The sequence below is a fragment of the Lutjanus erythropterus genome, chromosome 9 (genome assembly GCF_056507025.1).
Source record: "Lutjanus erythropterus isolate fLutEry1 chromosome 9, fLutEry1.hap2, whole genome shotgun sequence".
NCBI lineage: Eukaryota > Metazoa > Chordata > Actinopteri > Lutjaniformes > Lutjanidae > Lutjanus > Lutjanus erythropterus.
This window is the reverse complement of record NC_139325.1, coordinates 42,908,858-42,925,000: the sequence shown is the minus strand read 5'-3', so window position 1 is coordinate 42,925,000 and position 16,143 is coordinate 42,908,858. Positions and strand designations below refer to the sequence as shown.

The window sequence follows — 16,143 nt, the reverse complement described above, 5'->3', positions numbered from 1 at the left end:
GCAACCAGCGCCGTAGCAACCAGCACCACAGCAACCAGCGCCGTAGCAACCAGCGCTGTAGCAAACAGCGCCATAGCAACCAGCGCCATAGCAACCAGCACCACAGCAACCAGCGCCACAGCAACCAGCGCCATAGCAACCAGCACCATAGCAACCAGCGCTGTAGCAACCAGCACCATAGCAACCAGCGCTGTAGCAAGGACAATATGGCAGAAGGAGGTGAAAATCAAGAGCAAGTGATAAAAAACACAGCTAGTATTTAAACAGACCTCTGAGCACAGTTCAGATCTGTCTGACACACAAAAATCAAACACCCTGAAAATACCACTAACTTGAGAAACACGTTAGTCGTTTTCACTCTGAGAACTTTGCTGCCCAACTCTGAGAAAGAGAAGAGACTCATCCAGTCTGTCCCTGTCGATTAAACACAACATTTAATTTATACTAGTCGACTCGTCTGTCAGTAAGAAAAAACTCAAAGCAGTTAAAATTTAACCCATCTCAATACTTCATAATGTTAAACTCCAAAAAAACAGTGTATTAAGATCCATTTGAAGTAGTTAATCTCAGTCTGCAGTCGCTGAATCGTATTTTAAATACATCGTGTCATCTGAACACTACATTAACCTACAGAACATCACAGTGTCTGAGGTTAAACGTCGTCCACCTGGAGATGACGTTACCTGCCAGCCAGCTACACAGGGTGGCTAATATTAGCAGAGCTAGCAGCAGCAGCTGCTCTGTCTGTAGGTTAATGTCTGTGATTAATGTGGTCACACATCACTGCAGTCCACTGGTTCTGGATCAGATTATTCTGTCACAGCCTACATTCAACTTTATTTCCATTTTCTATATCAAACACTGCGCTGGTTTGACGAGCCGTCATCTGTCCCACTCTGCTGACTGAAAACATGCAGGACTGGTGGGACATCAGGACGAGAGGAGCTGCTGTCTGATGCAGCTGCAGCACCGACTAGTGGCCGGCGGCTGCATAACACCTTAGAGACAACCATTAACTGACATTATACATGAATTAAATATTGATAAATAGATAAACTGACTAGTATTTCTGGTGCCGACTAGCGAGGGTGGCGACGTTTAATCACGTACATCCCTCGTCTGTGGCTGCAACTAACAATTATTTTCATCACAGGTTTGGTTTGTAAAATGGTGAAAAATGTTGAGCATCGTTTTCTAAAGCCCACATTGACGTCCTCAAATGTCTTATGTCCAAAACTCAAAGATATTCAGTTTACTGTCAGGAAGGATTTCTTAAAATACAAATAATTATTTAGTTCAACTCTATTTTTATACTCGTTTCCAGTCTTTTCTGATGATGGTTCTCTGTGTTATAAAACACATTTAACTGTTTACTTCTAGATGAGTCTAAAATTAGAATCAGATCACTGATGGTTATTATCTTATAGAACAATGCTGCTGTGAATATATGAAATCATTACAGTTTAATACATGTGATTTATGAATATTGATAAATATATAAATACAAAATGACTCCTCAGGTGATCACAAACTACTTTAACGTCTTTTTAAAATATGAAAATATGGGGGACTTGGACAGTTCAGTGTGAGTCTCATGTCAGTCCTCTGCAGCAGCTGTGGCTTCGACTCCCATGACCCTTTGCTGCGTGTCTCTCTCCCCATTTCCTGTCACGCCATCAGCTGTCCTGTCATTAAACACACACACACACTGAAATACACAGAGTGAAGCTGCAGCTCAGAGGAAGAAACTACAAATATCACAGCTGATGCTCTGATCAAATCAATAATCACATGAAAATAAACTGACACATAAGATAATCAATAAAGTAAATCCTCATATTGATCTCATCAGTGTCTCGTCCACCTGCAGGCTCTGACCTCACATCAGCTGGAGAGGAGGAGGAGCCAACCATCAGCTGATCAATAACTGATCACGGATCATCTCACCCTTCAACATGAACTCCATCGACAAGCCGATTGAAACCAGCCAATCAATTTCTGATCAATACCTCATCACAGAGCTGCCTCGTATTACTGTGATGAGTTTGATGTTCTGAGTTTGTAATAAACGATTTCACGCCGACAGTCTGCTGACGGTTCACGTCTGATCACAACTTATTGATCTCTGCCTCTCTGCTGCCACCTGCTGGACTCTGATCAATAATCACCTGAGATGTTGTTCCTGACTTTTTGTCTGGATTTTCATTTTAAATGTTTTGTTTTTTAAATAAATGACACAAAAGACAAAGAAAATGTTTCATTTTTACAGACGGTCAAACTGACCCCACACAACTTACTGCTGTTACTTTCTGCACAGCTGGAGATGCATCCTGGTTGCTTAGCAACTATCATCATCTCTGTCACAATGTAACAAGTGGCCTTGATTAGGGCTGCAACTAATGATTATTTTCATAGTTAATTAATCAATAAATAGTTGTTTTAAAATGTCAGAAAATGGTGAAAAATTAATCCTGTCACAACCTTTTCAACTGAAAAATAAAAAACAGATCTGAACATGTTCAAACCTATTTTTCAACTGGTGATCAATCTGGCAATAATTTTTCCACTTATTGATTAGTTTTTTTCGTCCAAACTGAATACAGGTTGAGAACGTTCTGCATTCTGTTCTTATTTACATTTTACACAACGTCATTTTATAGATCCTAAAATATCAAGATATTAATTCTAAGCTGTATTGCCGAGTCGTACGAAACCCCACTGTCAGAACACCTGAAGTAAACAGTGACTCAGCAGGAAATATCTTTTATTAAAATATATTTTTAAATGCTGGGAACAAAAGCAGAGCCTCACAAACAAACAGACGGATTAAAACAAGTTCCGACACACAGAGAGGTCAGTGAAGTACACACAGCCCCATCAAAAAATAAACAAACAAACCAAACCGAACAAATGAACAAACTCCTGTAAACAACAACAACAACAACAACGTCCTGCTTCAACTGAAGTCACAGCTTCTTTACCTTAGAGCACACGTCAGCCAATCACAACCAAGCACCTTCATCGATCTGAGTGTCCGTCACTCACCGCACACCTGTCTCATCACTGGACCGTCCCTCAGTCCCACTGAAGGTCCGTCTGTCCAGCCATCGACATGTACTCGTCCAGCTCAGCATCCAGACGGCTCTTGGACATGGACATGTAGTCGTCCAGGTCTTTGTCCAGTCTGCTCTTGGACATGGACATGTACTCGTCCAGCTGTGCGTCCAGCTGCTTCTTGGTTGGTATGTCATCTCTGTTCAGACCACGCCCCCTGAGGTTGGTGGCCCCGCCTCTCTGCAGGCGCAGTCTGAGCTGTGTTCGAACTGCAGGTGAAACGTAGAAAAGGTGAGTGACAGGTAACAGGTGACAGACTCTGACAGGCGACTGACTCTGACAGGCGACTGACTCTGACAGGCGACTGACTCCGACAGGCGACTGACTCTGACAGGCGACTGACTCTGACAGGTGACTGACTCCGACAGGTGACTGACTCTGACAGGTGACTGACTCCGACAGGCGACTGACTCTGACAGGTGACAGACTCTGACAGGTGACAGACTCTGACAGGTGACAGACTCCGACAGGTGACTGACTCCGACAGGTGACTGACTCCGACAGGTGACCGACTCTGACAGGTGACCGACTCTGACAGGCGACCGACTCCGACAGGTGACCGACTCCGACAGGCGACAGACTCCGACAGGTGACTGACTCTGACAGGTGACTGACTCTGACAGGTGACCGACTCTGACAGGCGACCGACTCCGACAGGCGACTGACTCCGACAGGCGACCGACTCTGACAGGCGACCGACTCTGACAGGCGACCGACTCTGACAGGCGACCGACTCCGACAGGCGACCGACTCCGACAGGCGACTGACTCCGACAGGCGACCGAGTCTGACAGGTGACCGACTCTGACAGGTGACCGACTCTGACAGGTGACTGACTCTGACAGGTGACTGACTCCGACAGGCGACTGACTCTTACAGGTGACTGAGTCTGACAGGTGACTGAGTCTGACAGGTGACTGAGTCTGACAGGTGACTGACTCCGACAGGTGACTGAGTCTGACAGGTGACCGACTCTGACAGGTGACTGACTCTTACAGGTGACTGAGTCTGACAGGTGACTGAGTCTGACAGGTGACTGACTCCGACAGGTGACTGAGTCTGACAGGTGACTGACTCCGACAGGTGACTGAGTCTGACAGGTGACCGACTCTGACAGGTGACCGACTCTGACAGGTGACTGTCGTTCTCAGAATGAAGTCTTATTAATCTCCTGACTAATCCTGTGTGTTGATAAACTCACCTGAGGTCAGTTTCTGGGTGTTTCTCCTCGCCAGGCCACGCTGAACCAGTCGACTGGGCAGGTTGTAACGTCCTGCACAGGAAACACACACAGGTACAGGTGTAATTACAGGTACACTGATTGAGCAGACAGAAGCTTCATCAGTTCAATAATTGATCGTTCAGTTCCTCTCTTGATTGATCCATTGATTTAATCTGTCCACTCACTCCTGAAGGCGGAGCTGAACGCAGTTCTCCACTTGTACTTGCGTCTGAAGCTCCAGAAGCCTTTGGGTCTGGACGCCGAGAGACGCCGAGTCACCTGCTGCCAGCCGAGTCGAGCCCAGACGCTCTTCCTCCTCCTCGTCTTCATCAGACGCTGTTGCAGCCTCACCGACGAGTTCCGAGTCTGGACCAGGAGGACAGGTGAGAGGGTTAACCAGGTACGCCTGGACCATACTTACAACCTGCCCAACCAGGTGAACAAAACCAAAAGACAAACATTAATGTTGAAGTGACTCACCTGCAGGTCAGGTAACGTCTCGCTCTTCACCAGCAGGACACACGCCTGCCTCTGCTGCAGCAGGACGGGGTCAAACATCACCATCCTGGGCCGGGTCAGCTGGTCCACCAGCACCTGAGAGAAGCTGAAGTGTGGACACCAGACAGAGGTTAAAGGGACAGTTCACCCCAAAATCAAAACTCCATATTCCTTCTCTTCCCTACACCGAATATCTTTGACTTGTGGACAAAATGAGACATTTGAGGACATCATCTTGGACTCTTGATCAACATTTTCTGACATTTTATGAAACAAACAACTAATCACTCAGTGGAAAAATTATTACCACATTGATCACTAGTTGAAAAATAGTTCCAAACGTTCCACCTGTTTTCATGTTTGGACCAAGTTTTCAATTGACAGGATTGTGACAGGATACATTTTTTCTCTGACATTTCAAAACAAACATTTATTTATGTGGAATTATTAAAACTAACGGGACATTTTTAGGGTCACAACTGACAAGACTGTGACAGCATTAATTAATCAGTTCAGTCACAACAACACAAACACACTAACAGATGAAGCAGCAGACCAACAACTCCTGAGTTCTGTCAGCTAAAATGACTGATTTTATGAATGGAGTTTGGTTGGTTTGTAGAGAGTCATATTTGTCTGATATAACGGTGGTTTCCTGTCAGAAAAGTCTGTCTGACAGAAAGACAAAGAGGAGAAAATATTCTAAATGTAGTGTATACTTAAAATGGTGTCTAAAATCCATGTTGCTGCTGACCCTCCAGAGAAAAACCTCAAACAACCACACTGTAAATAATATGAACTGTCCCTTTAATGCAGATTTGCTCAGATGATGATGATGATGATGATGATGATGATGATGATGTGTGTCTCACCGTTCATTGAGAGAAACTGCTGAGGTGCTCCTCAGGTATAATGGAGCTGGTTTGGATGAATCCATTGGATTCCTGTTACTCTGATTCATTCTGCTGAACACACACACACACACACACACACACACACACACACACACACACACACACACACACACACACACACACACACACACACACAGAGCACATTCAATGTCAAAAAGCAACAACATCATCACAAAAAACTAGTGTGACAGAAAATGACAGTTGTCCTGAAGTGGACAAAATATTTTTTGGTGTACAGGCTACATATTTTTACAGTTAAAGAAAGCAAGAATTAATTTACACTGTAAAAAACTGTTGCAGCAGCTCAACATTTAAAACTCCTGAGTTTCGAAATAAACCTTACAAAGATCTGCTGACCTATAACCTTTAGGTGAGACAATTTACTTCTGTTCTTTAGATAAACTTGAATCTCTGAGTTTTAGAAACTCAAAAAAATGTATTTGTAAAGTTGGTAACAGTGAGCTGAGCCTGATCCGTCTCTATTTTGGTGCCTGAAAATTAAATAGTTTTAATTGAAAATATTACCATTTTAACCATAATTCACTTTAACCATAATGAATTTACTCAATTTTTTAACTACAACTTCTTCAGGTTTCTAAATCTCAAAGAAGTTTATTCAAAGAAGAAAAGTCAATTATCTCAACAAAAGATTTGTAGTTGGATCACTTTTTTTTTTTTTTTCAAAACTTAAGAATTTGAGTTGGGCTTAAACATTTATTGCAGCATGTTGCCTTTAAAGTTTGAGTTTTCTCAAGTTTTTTATTTTTACAGTGTAGATCTACAACAATGATGAGCCACTGAAGAGGGACTCACACACACACACACACACACTCTCACACACTCTCTCACACACACACACACACACACACACACACACACACACACACACACACACACACCTCAGAGCAGCTCATCTTGTACATTGTGTTATGGACCAAACAATTAATTGTTTACTAAAGAAAATGATCAACAGTTTGATCAATACTGAAAATACGTCCGTCCGTGTCCCACATGTTTGGACCCGTTTGTCAACATTTGACCTATTTTTCAAGTCTATCCTGTAATGATTATTTTCATTATTGATTAATCTGTTGACCATTTCCTCCATTAATTGATTAACTGTTTGGCCCATTGAATGTCATCAACATAAAATGTTGATCAAAGTCCAAGATGTCCTCCTCAAATGTCTTGTTTTGTCCACAACTAAAAAATATGCAGTTTACTGTTTAACTGAAAAACAAACCAACAAAGAATTAATCAATTATCAAAATAGGTGACGATCAATTTAATATTCGATTCATAACTGATTAATTGTTGCAGCTGTAGACCAGACCTTCCTTCAGTCAACATTACTAATAAAACTTCAGTAAATTGTCGGTCCCTCTCATCACTGACCACAAACACGCAGAAATCTGCTAAAGTTCTATGACTTCAGACACAAATTCTACCAGCAGAACTTATTTTAATATGCAGCGATAATAAAGTTCTTTTTGGCGCCTTCGGTTCGTTACACCGGCTGCAGCAATTAACGTTAAAAGTTGATTTTTGTTAACAAAAAGAGCTGCTTCGTGATTCAAATGACAGCCGAATTAGAGAGACGAGCACAAAGAATCTCAGGATTTAAACTTTGGTCCGTACGTTTTTGCAGTTTGCTGATAATCTGCGAAATATTTTGTTTCACCAAATTCTGAGCGGGATTCGCCGCCATTCTGTCTCCGTCCAACAGCGGCACGCTTTAGGTTTCCAGCCGTTAGCTGTTAGCTTAAACTCGGTCTCCGTGTCCGTGACTCAGACGGAACAGTCAGTTTTCAGGTCAAATTACTGAGGAAGAAGAAGAAAGGCGCGTTGGACTTACCTTCACGACCTACACACCTGTTAACTACCGCACGCAAGGGTGACGTCACTGGCGCAGTGTTCAACAGTGCTCAAGCTAATCAGCTAGCTGTTAGCTTCTTCAGACCATAGACACAAATACGTAGACGCCGCTTTGAGCGCTGAATCATACGTCGACGTCGCCGCCATATTGGATGTGGCAAGAGCCAATGGAGAATATGCCTTATTCATTCATGAGTGGCAACACACTGAAAAAGCTGTGCAAGACCATTCTTATCCAAGGTTTTCAGTTTACAAACACACACACACACACACACACACACACACACACAAACACACACACACACACACACACACACACACACACACACACACACACACACACACACACACAGAGACTGTAGCTGTATAGATATATGTATGTATATGTTCATCAGTGCCCCCCCCCAGATGTTTAATATTAATATTTCAATATTTATCATCACAATAACAGTGTTACATACATTGATAGCTGTAAAAACTCACAAAAACATAAAAAAAAAAAATCCATATGTTGGTTTGGTGCTTACCTCTGTCCTAAACATATAAGGAGCAAATATTTATAATCATCACATTAGAAGTTAAATACGTTGTTTTTTATGCCTATTTGTCTCCCAGATATATTAGTGTGTGTGTGAATGGGTGAATAAAGGGCATTAATTTAAATCACTTCATAGAAAGGCACTTTATGAAGTTCGGTCCATTTCCTTGCATTAGTTTACGGGGCAGATCTGCCACATCCAATAAGGCGGACACGCCGACGTATCGCAGCAACGTGCCAACCCGCTCAATGCAGCATGTAAGTATATATGTCTATGGTTCAGACCTCCTGAAATGAGCCGCTTCACAAATGTAGTCAGAGCTGCACCAAACTCACATTAATTAAGCCCTTAAACTGCACGAGGTTTTGCAACAGTTGGCGTTAATTAACTCAACTAACTAAAGAATACCAGGCAGAGTAACAGAAAGATCCACATCTCATCCACCCTGCACTCATGTTCTGTGGGAACAGACAGACAAAAGTCACATGGACGCCTCTTTTTTTTCAGGTATAAGGAAACTTTACAAACAGCTGTCGTCACTAACATGGAGGCCCAGCATGGCCCGGCTCAGCTCATCACTCCACAATCTTTTCCAGCAACAGTCACAGGTAGGCTGTTTTTAGTACTCTGAAACACAGGGCTCTGAGACATTTCTGAAAATAATTACGTGTGTGTGTGTGTGTGTGTGTGTGTCTGAAAGAACAGAAAATAGACTGTAATCATTTAAGAAAACATGTCTAAAAAGATGGACGTGGCTAACTAAATTTGAATGAATGAAAAGATTTTCAGATCACGGTCGTTGTCATTCATTTCTTCCACCTCTGCTCACCATTCTGCAAAATCACTATGATGCACTGATTGTCAGCAAAATATTTCATCATTGTTTTTAAATGTTGGCAGCCAGAGTTCATCTGACGGTCTGACAATGAACCACCAGACCAACAGCACACAAATAATCACAGCAAAGAATCAGGGAGACAGTGCAGCACAAGTCAGTTCAGTATATCGTTGAGACAACTGAAAAAAATATATTTAACAAGAGAGAAAGTCATTTTCACCGAAGACCAAAATAAATGTTCCCTGAGACTCTAAAGAGTTCAACAGAAACACACTTTTCAGGGCTTCAGCAGTAAACAGCAGAAAGAAGTCAGTTTGTTCAGTATCTCAGTAAATCGTCTTCAGTGAAACCAACCGACCTGTGAAGCTCTGCTGAACTCCACGTCCCAGACGGTTCAGCAGAGCTGCAAAAACATGGTGGCCACACAAAATGTTGACACTTTGGGCCCCATTTGGACATTTTCACCTCGGGGTGTACTCACTGTTGTTGCCAGACATTAATGGCTGTGTGTTGAGTTATTTTGAGGGGACAGTAAGTTTACACTGGTATACAAGCTGTACACTGACTACTTTACACTGTATCAAAGTGTTGTTTCTTCAGTGTTCTTGAGTAACTGGTAAAGTAAAGAGACGTTGTTGAGTTTGAGCAAAGTGCCATTGTTCTGTATAATAATTTTGGGGTGAACTGTCCCTTTTTACAGTCTCTAACCCTAACCCTGTAGTGTGAAGCTGGAGTGCAGGTACAGGGGCGGCGCTCCGCTTCGATACTCTGCGCTGTGGTTAATGAGCTCCATCTAGTGGACGATGCATCTGGCCTCAGTTTACTGGTCTGCTGATGGTGACACTGGTTTGAGATTAAAACTGTGAGGTCAACAGTTTCATGTTTAATGTTTTACAGGACTGAATGCAAATAATGACACACATCTTTTCTCTGTGTTTCCTTTTTAAAGGGACAGTTCACACCTAAATCAAAAATGCAGATTTTTCTCCTGGCCTGTATTGCTGTTTATATTTATAACTGGGTCATGAGACACTGGTTTTGACTTTTTCAATTTTTTTCTTTTAGTCCTTTGAGCACTTCAAGCTGAGTGCCATTTAGTCCCATTATTTTGGAGAGAAGGCGGAAAACTCTGCAGCTCTGCAGCACCCAAAAATGAACATTCAGTCATTATCTACTCGCCCTCATGCAGAATGAAAGTTGGGTTGAGTTTTTTCAGTCCACAAAACGCTGCTGGAGGTTCACAGGAAAACATAAAATGCCTCCATACTGTTTGTCAAGTCTCCTAAAACCCTGACATGCTGTTCACTTGTTTGTGCACACCATCACACCACACACACACACTTCAGTCGGTGTGTGTGGACACAGGAATGTGGCTCCAAGCTCAGGATCTACAACGAAGATTCAGGCCAAAAACATGGTGTAAATAACGTCTTTCAAGTCAACTTGGCACGTCAGAGACTTGGATTACACCAGACAAGCAGTATGGAGACATTTTATGTGTTTTGTTATGTTTGGGAGATTGTGCAATGCTGTTTTCCTGTGAAACTCGAGCAGTGTTTTGTGGACAAAAAAAAAAAATTCTGACTCTCATTCAGCGTGAGGGAGAATAGATAATGACTGAATTATCATTTTTGGATGAACTGTCCCTTTAAGAATCATGGCTCTCAAAACCTGTAGAGGACACATTACAGAACTTTTTACACATTGTCCTGTCATTTACAAACCTGTAGGCTACGTTCACACTGCAGGCCTTCGTGCTAAACGCTGATTTATTGCTCAGATGTGTCGAACAAAAGTAAACATGGAGGCCAGCAAAGTCCCTGTTTACCGTTTCATTTATAAGTTGACGTGCAGGTGAAGCTTCTGCCTCCTGGTGTCACAGTGCTCCTATATTTCTCCTTTTTTCCCCTTTTTTGTTATCTCAGCCTATCAGAGTGAATAAACCGTTTCTCTACAGTGAGTGAGAGACAAGGAAGAAATGGAGAAGACTGAAAGAAACATTCCCAAAGAGTTTTAAAGAAAATGGGAACATTTCTTCTGAGGGCAGCTTAACTAAGACACCCTTAGAAAAACACATTTCTGTGTTATTCTGTTGTAAGTGTACTTATTATTTTGTTGTTTTCATTCTTTAAAAGTCAGGGAAAAGTCTGTTAAACCCAAATTTCACTCGGAGAGGACCCCCTAACTGTGTTTGCTCAGTATGGGTGTGTGTGGATGCAGAACCAGAGGCAGGAGTGGTGGGATGGATGTGAACAGCTTCACAGAAACAAGCTTCACCCCAGATTTCAGGATGTCATGGGGCTGCTAAATCAGATTTGAGACACTTTTGCCTGCAGTGTGAACGTAACCTAAGATGTGATAGTAAATAGTAAACTATGTTGGATATGATCTGTTTTATTCTCATGTGAAAATACAGACTGTGTTCACCTGTACTTCATCATGAAACCATTCTTCGTTTCCAGCTCTACTAAAAATTACAAGATTATTATATTCCTCTTTTTCTAAATCCTGTTTCTGGCTAAAATGAAAGTGAAACTATAACCACGAGTGGTAATTACAGGGCTGTCATCTGTTTCTCTACCAGAAAAAAAAAAAAAAATCAGCCACATGGCACCGTGTGGAGGACACTGAAATGTCTTACTGTCCCTGTTTGTCACCCCGTGGTTTTTGTTGTTGGTTTGACAGATTCTGGGGAACAGAAATGACTCTAGGGCAGCTGCAATAAGCCAAAAGATGCCAAATTTGTCTTTTTAAATTGATGTTTAATCAAAGATTTTGGGCAGTTTGAGTGTCAATTAGTTTTTCAACAGCAATTTTGACTGACAGCTTTTGTCCAGCACCGCAGATCACTTGCCTTTTGTGGAAATGGGGCTTTTATTCTGAAAAGTAAAAAAGACCAGTCTCATGGGAAGTAACCCTGCTGCTGCTGCAGAATGAAGTGAGGCTGCTGACAGAAGAAGCAGACTCACCGAACCTTTGAAAGGTGAGTTTTCATGTGTTTTTAATGTGAACTTTATAAAGAAACACCTTAAATGTTTTTCATGTTTAAAGTTATGATATATTGTTTCTGTGTGAAGGAGGTGAATTTTTGTAAAGTGGTTTGGATAAAAACAAGTTCTTCCGCTTTAAAAATGTGAGTTAAATAATTAGATCAAGGTTATTTAATTTTCCTTTAAAATTGAATTTGATAAGCTGAGTGAACTCACAGCAGAGCGTTGATTCAACTCATCTTTTCAAGATAAAAGACTGAAAGTCAGAACAACTCTGGTCTGAAAAATCAAAACTACAAATTTGAAGTTGAGATTTAAACTTGAGCTTAATGAAACCTACATATTTATGTTAAATTCATGAGAAATGGTTCGTTGATTTCACTAAATTTTCACTGTGTAAAAGAAAACTTAACAAGACATGCAGCCTCCAGATGACAAGACTTTATTTTTTTTGCGTGTCTTTGCAAAAGGCTGAATAGATTCAGATTGTGGTAATTTAACACCATAAAACTGCACAATATGACTATGTGACAAATACTTTGAATACTTCATTTGATGCACCTGAGACTCTTCAGAGAAAACTAAAACTAAATCAAACAGTGCTCTTACTTTGGCATATTTCAGATTTACTGAATAAAGACCAGGGACAATAAAGTGTTATCTTGCTTGCTGAGCTCAACCACAGCTGCATATTTGGATTTGATAGAGTTGTTGGTCGATATCACTGACTCTCTGTTTGCTTTGCCAGGTGCTGAGATTTGAACACATTCATACACTGATCCGTTCTCCTCTACAAACACCTCACACACACACACACACACACACACACACACACACACACACACACACACACACACACACAGCTGGGAAAGATGAAGCTTAGTAGTTCACACAGTAAAAGCAGCTGTAGTAGTTATTATATACAGGGATAAAAGTAATGGCAGATGCATTTCTGGTGCATTATTGAATACTTGCAGTATTAAATTCAATAAAAAAAAGTCCCACTGCAGAACTGTGAACTTTATCCTGTTTTTTTCTGTGCAATCAGAGTGTCAAAGATGTTGAAGACCAGCTGCCACAGCGGATGGACGTCCTCCTGATCAATCCTGCTGCTTAAAATCAACTCAACACATGGACACACGACTATAAGCTGCACATCACTGTAATACTTGTACTTTTACACACATTTGCTGACACTGATCAAAACTGCTTTGTATAAAGAACTATAATACTTCCACAATCTGTATGTGAGTCTTTTTTTTGTCTCCTTGTGAAGTAAGTTTGCTCAAATAAAAACATGTTTTTTTCCAATTTATTTCAGCTGTATTGGGGAGAATTGATAAAATCACATTATTGGCAGATAGATGTCATTAAGAATAACTGAAAGTGTAGCTTTTTGTGTTTTTTATGTTTGTGTATTTGCATACATGATGATGTACAAGACATACTGTACCTTCACCATCATGAAACACAGTGAGCAGCAGAGACGACGCCGTCTGTCTGACTGAAGAATCACTATGATTCTCAAGAGTAAAATGGTGAAAAATGTTGATCAAGGTGGCGTCCTCAAATTGTTTTGTCCATGACTCAAAGATATTCAGTTTACTGTCAAAGACGAGTAAAGAAACCAGAAAAAATTTAGAGACTTTATTATCTTCACACCTAAAAATAATATTTTTTTAAAATCACTCTGAGACTCGTTTAGACAAAATCCTCTCAAACTGGGGTCCATGTTCATGTGCATGTCGCTGAGTTTGGGAACGTCTCTTCTAACATTGCTTTGCAACCAAATGTGCAGACAGTTGTTGTTTTCAGCAGATCTGCACTGTAAAAACACTCTGAACCAGAATAAATCAGCTGTGCTCTGAATAAATAAATCAATAAATTGAGGCAATCATTTGGCACCATTTTTAAATTCATGAACTCAAAGTTGGAGGTTATCAGAGCCTAAATATTTGGGGTTATATTACGTGTACTGTTTGACTGCAGTGAAATTAAAATGATTGATTAAGCCAAACAAATATTTTCAGTAAATGCAACTTTCACTCACCTCCCTTATTGCAATAAGTTCACAGAACTGAATACTTTTTGTTAAGTTTAATAAACGCAAAGAAAGAAAATTCCACTCAACACTTTAAAGTTAGTGGATCTTAAACAAATTTAAGTTTTCACTATATTAAGATGAATTAATTTGAACATTCAGTTTCACAGTGTACACAAAAGAATACAAGAAACAGGACTCCACATACACAGAGATAAAGACAAAACATCATTTAAAATTTGATTTGACTGATTAGAAATAATACGTATGTTTATGATCAAAATGAAAAAGTTATTCAAGAAGAAAAGTAATTTATCTCAACTAAAGATTATAGGTCAGAAAAACATTCAAAGATGTTGAGTTGGGATCAAAACTCAAAGCTTTTAGAAAAGTATTGATCCTAATGATGGATTTTTGAAAACTAAAGCCAGTCAGAATGTGGGAGATCATCATCTCAACATGTGGGACAAGAGGTGAAAATGCAGTGCAGTGTCACAGGAAGGTGAACACCTGACCGTCCTCTGCGTGTGTCAGGAGGGAGAGCTTTGGTATTCACGCTTTTATTTTGAAGAATTCAAATTGGCTTCAGGAAGAACCAATTTTGTTGCTGTCACCTGAACGCAACATCGGCAAACGGAGTGTCGCAGTTGAAAGTTGCTGTTGCCACGAACCAGGTGAGTTCTCTGCACAGAACCACACACACATCAGAATAACCAGGCGAGTTCTCTGCACAGAACCACACACACACATCAGAATAATGTTAACTTTTAAATGACACAGCTTGTTTTTTAAGTTTTTAACTTGTTAAAAGAGTAAAATAAAGTTTGCAAGAAAGAAGAACATTATCTAATTGATGTGACCGTTCTGAAGGGTTTTTGTTGCTTTGATTTAAAACAGATTCCTGATAGTTGTGAAAGTTTTTAATCCACTCTGCAGCTTTAGGATGAGAATCACAAGGAAGTGAAGTGGTTTGTGGGAAAACTGATCATCCTTCCTCCAAAATGACAAAACCGGTTTGTGAACTTCAAACCTGTGATTTATTTTGGAGAAAATGATCTCATGGCTGCGTTGAAGGAACTTCTTATCACAGGAGTCAAATAGCTCAAATAAATGCTGGCTGATATCAGAGTGAAGTTATTCAGTGAGTCATTTTCACACAGTTATCACAGAGAGACGGACTGAAACTGAAACAAATCAGTTCTGCTTTGGAAACTAAAACCTCTGAATCACAAATATTCAGTTTATGATCACATGACAACAGAGAATCATCACAACTGACAAGCTGGATTGAGTGATTTAGGAGGAATTTGGTCTAGAAAATCACTGTAACAGTTAACTGATTATAAAAAGAGGTCCAGATTAATTTTTATCTTAATCAACTGATCGATTAATCGACTAATTGCACCACTAGTTGAATGTTACTGCCCTGAGGCAGGTGCATGTTGGTTTGCAATAGTAAACTGTATGTGACATTTTTATTTAGTTTAACAAATGAATTCCAGATAAACGACTTTAGATGTTCTCAATAATATCATCAGTTGCTCCTGTTTGTATCTATAAATAGCATTTAGTTTCATTTAGTTGTAGTTTGTGTCTCTGGTCTTAGTTTTTCTCTTTGTGGTTGTTTTGAATCTCTTTGTTTTTGGTTTCTTTGTAGTATTTTGTGTTTTTTTGGTTCTTTTTAGTTGTTTTTTGTTTCTTTGTGGTTAATATTTGTGTCTCTGTAGTTGTGATGTGTGTCTTTGTGTTGTTGTGCGTCTCTTTTTAGTTGTTTTTTTAATTCATTCTTTGTTTGTTTTATGTTGTTTTGTTATTCTTTTATATGTTTTCTGTTCTTTCAGTTGTTTTTTGTTTCCTTTTCACTTCGTTTTTTTTTTCTTAATGGTTGTTTTGTGTTTTTTGGTTGTAACTCTTCTTAGATGTTATGTGTTTCTTTGTGTACTTTTGTATTTTTGTTGTTGTTGTTGTTTTTGTGTCTCTGAGGTGGTGTTATGTTTTTTTCAGTTGTTCTCCTTGTTTTGTTTCTCTGAGGTCATTTTTCACTGTGGTTGTTCTGATTTGTTCCTCTTTGTGGTTTTGTGTTTCTGACGGACTCCATCCATCCTAAAGTCTC

The 16,143-nt window shown here is 40.3% G+C and overlaps 1 protein-coding gene and 1 long non-coding RNA gene across 3 annotated transcripts in view; one reads left to right on the top strand and one right to left on the bottom strand.

Moving 5' to 3' along the window:
* Positions 1-2,524, top strand: part of LOC146322260 (uncharacterized) — a 10,775-nt gene extending 8,251 nt beyond the window's left edge. For both annotated transcript variants that reach the window (XR_014771371.1, XR_014771369.1), the window contains exon 5: positions 1,871-2,524. This is a non-coding gene — a long non-coding RNA (uncharacterized LOC146322260). The remainder of the gene's footprint in view (positions 1-1,870) is intronic.
* A 223-nt stretch (positions 2,525-2,747) lies between these two features.
* On the bottom strand, positions 2,748-7,668 carry LOC146322259 (uncharacterized). The gene is made up of 6 exons (XM_084725806.1): positions 7,604-7,668; positions 5,706-5,808; positions 4,816-4,939; positions 4,521-4,701; positions 4,315-4,386; positions 2,748-3,323 (listed from the first exon to the last, which is right to left on the bottom strand). Exons 2-6 carry the CDS (start codon positions 5,792-5,794, stop codon positions 3,076-3,078), a joined length of 714 nt encoding a protein of 237 aa, XP_084581932.1. The 5' UTR covers positions 5,795-5,808; positions 7,604-7,668; the 3' UTR covers positions 2,748-3,075.
* Between the last annotated feature and the right edge of the window lie 8,475 nt (positions 7,669-16,143).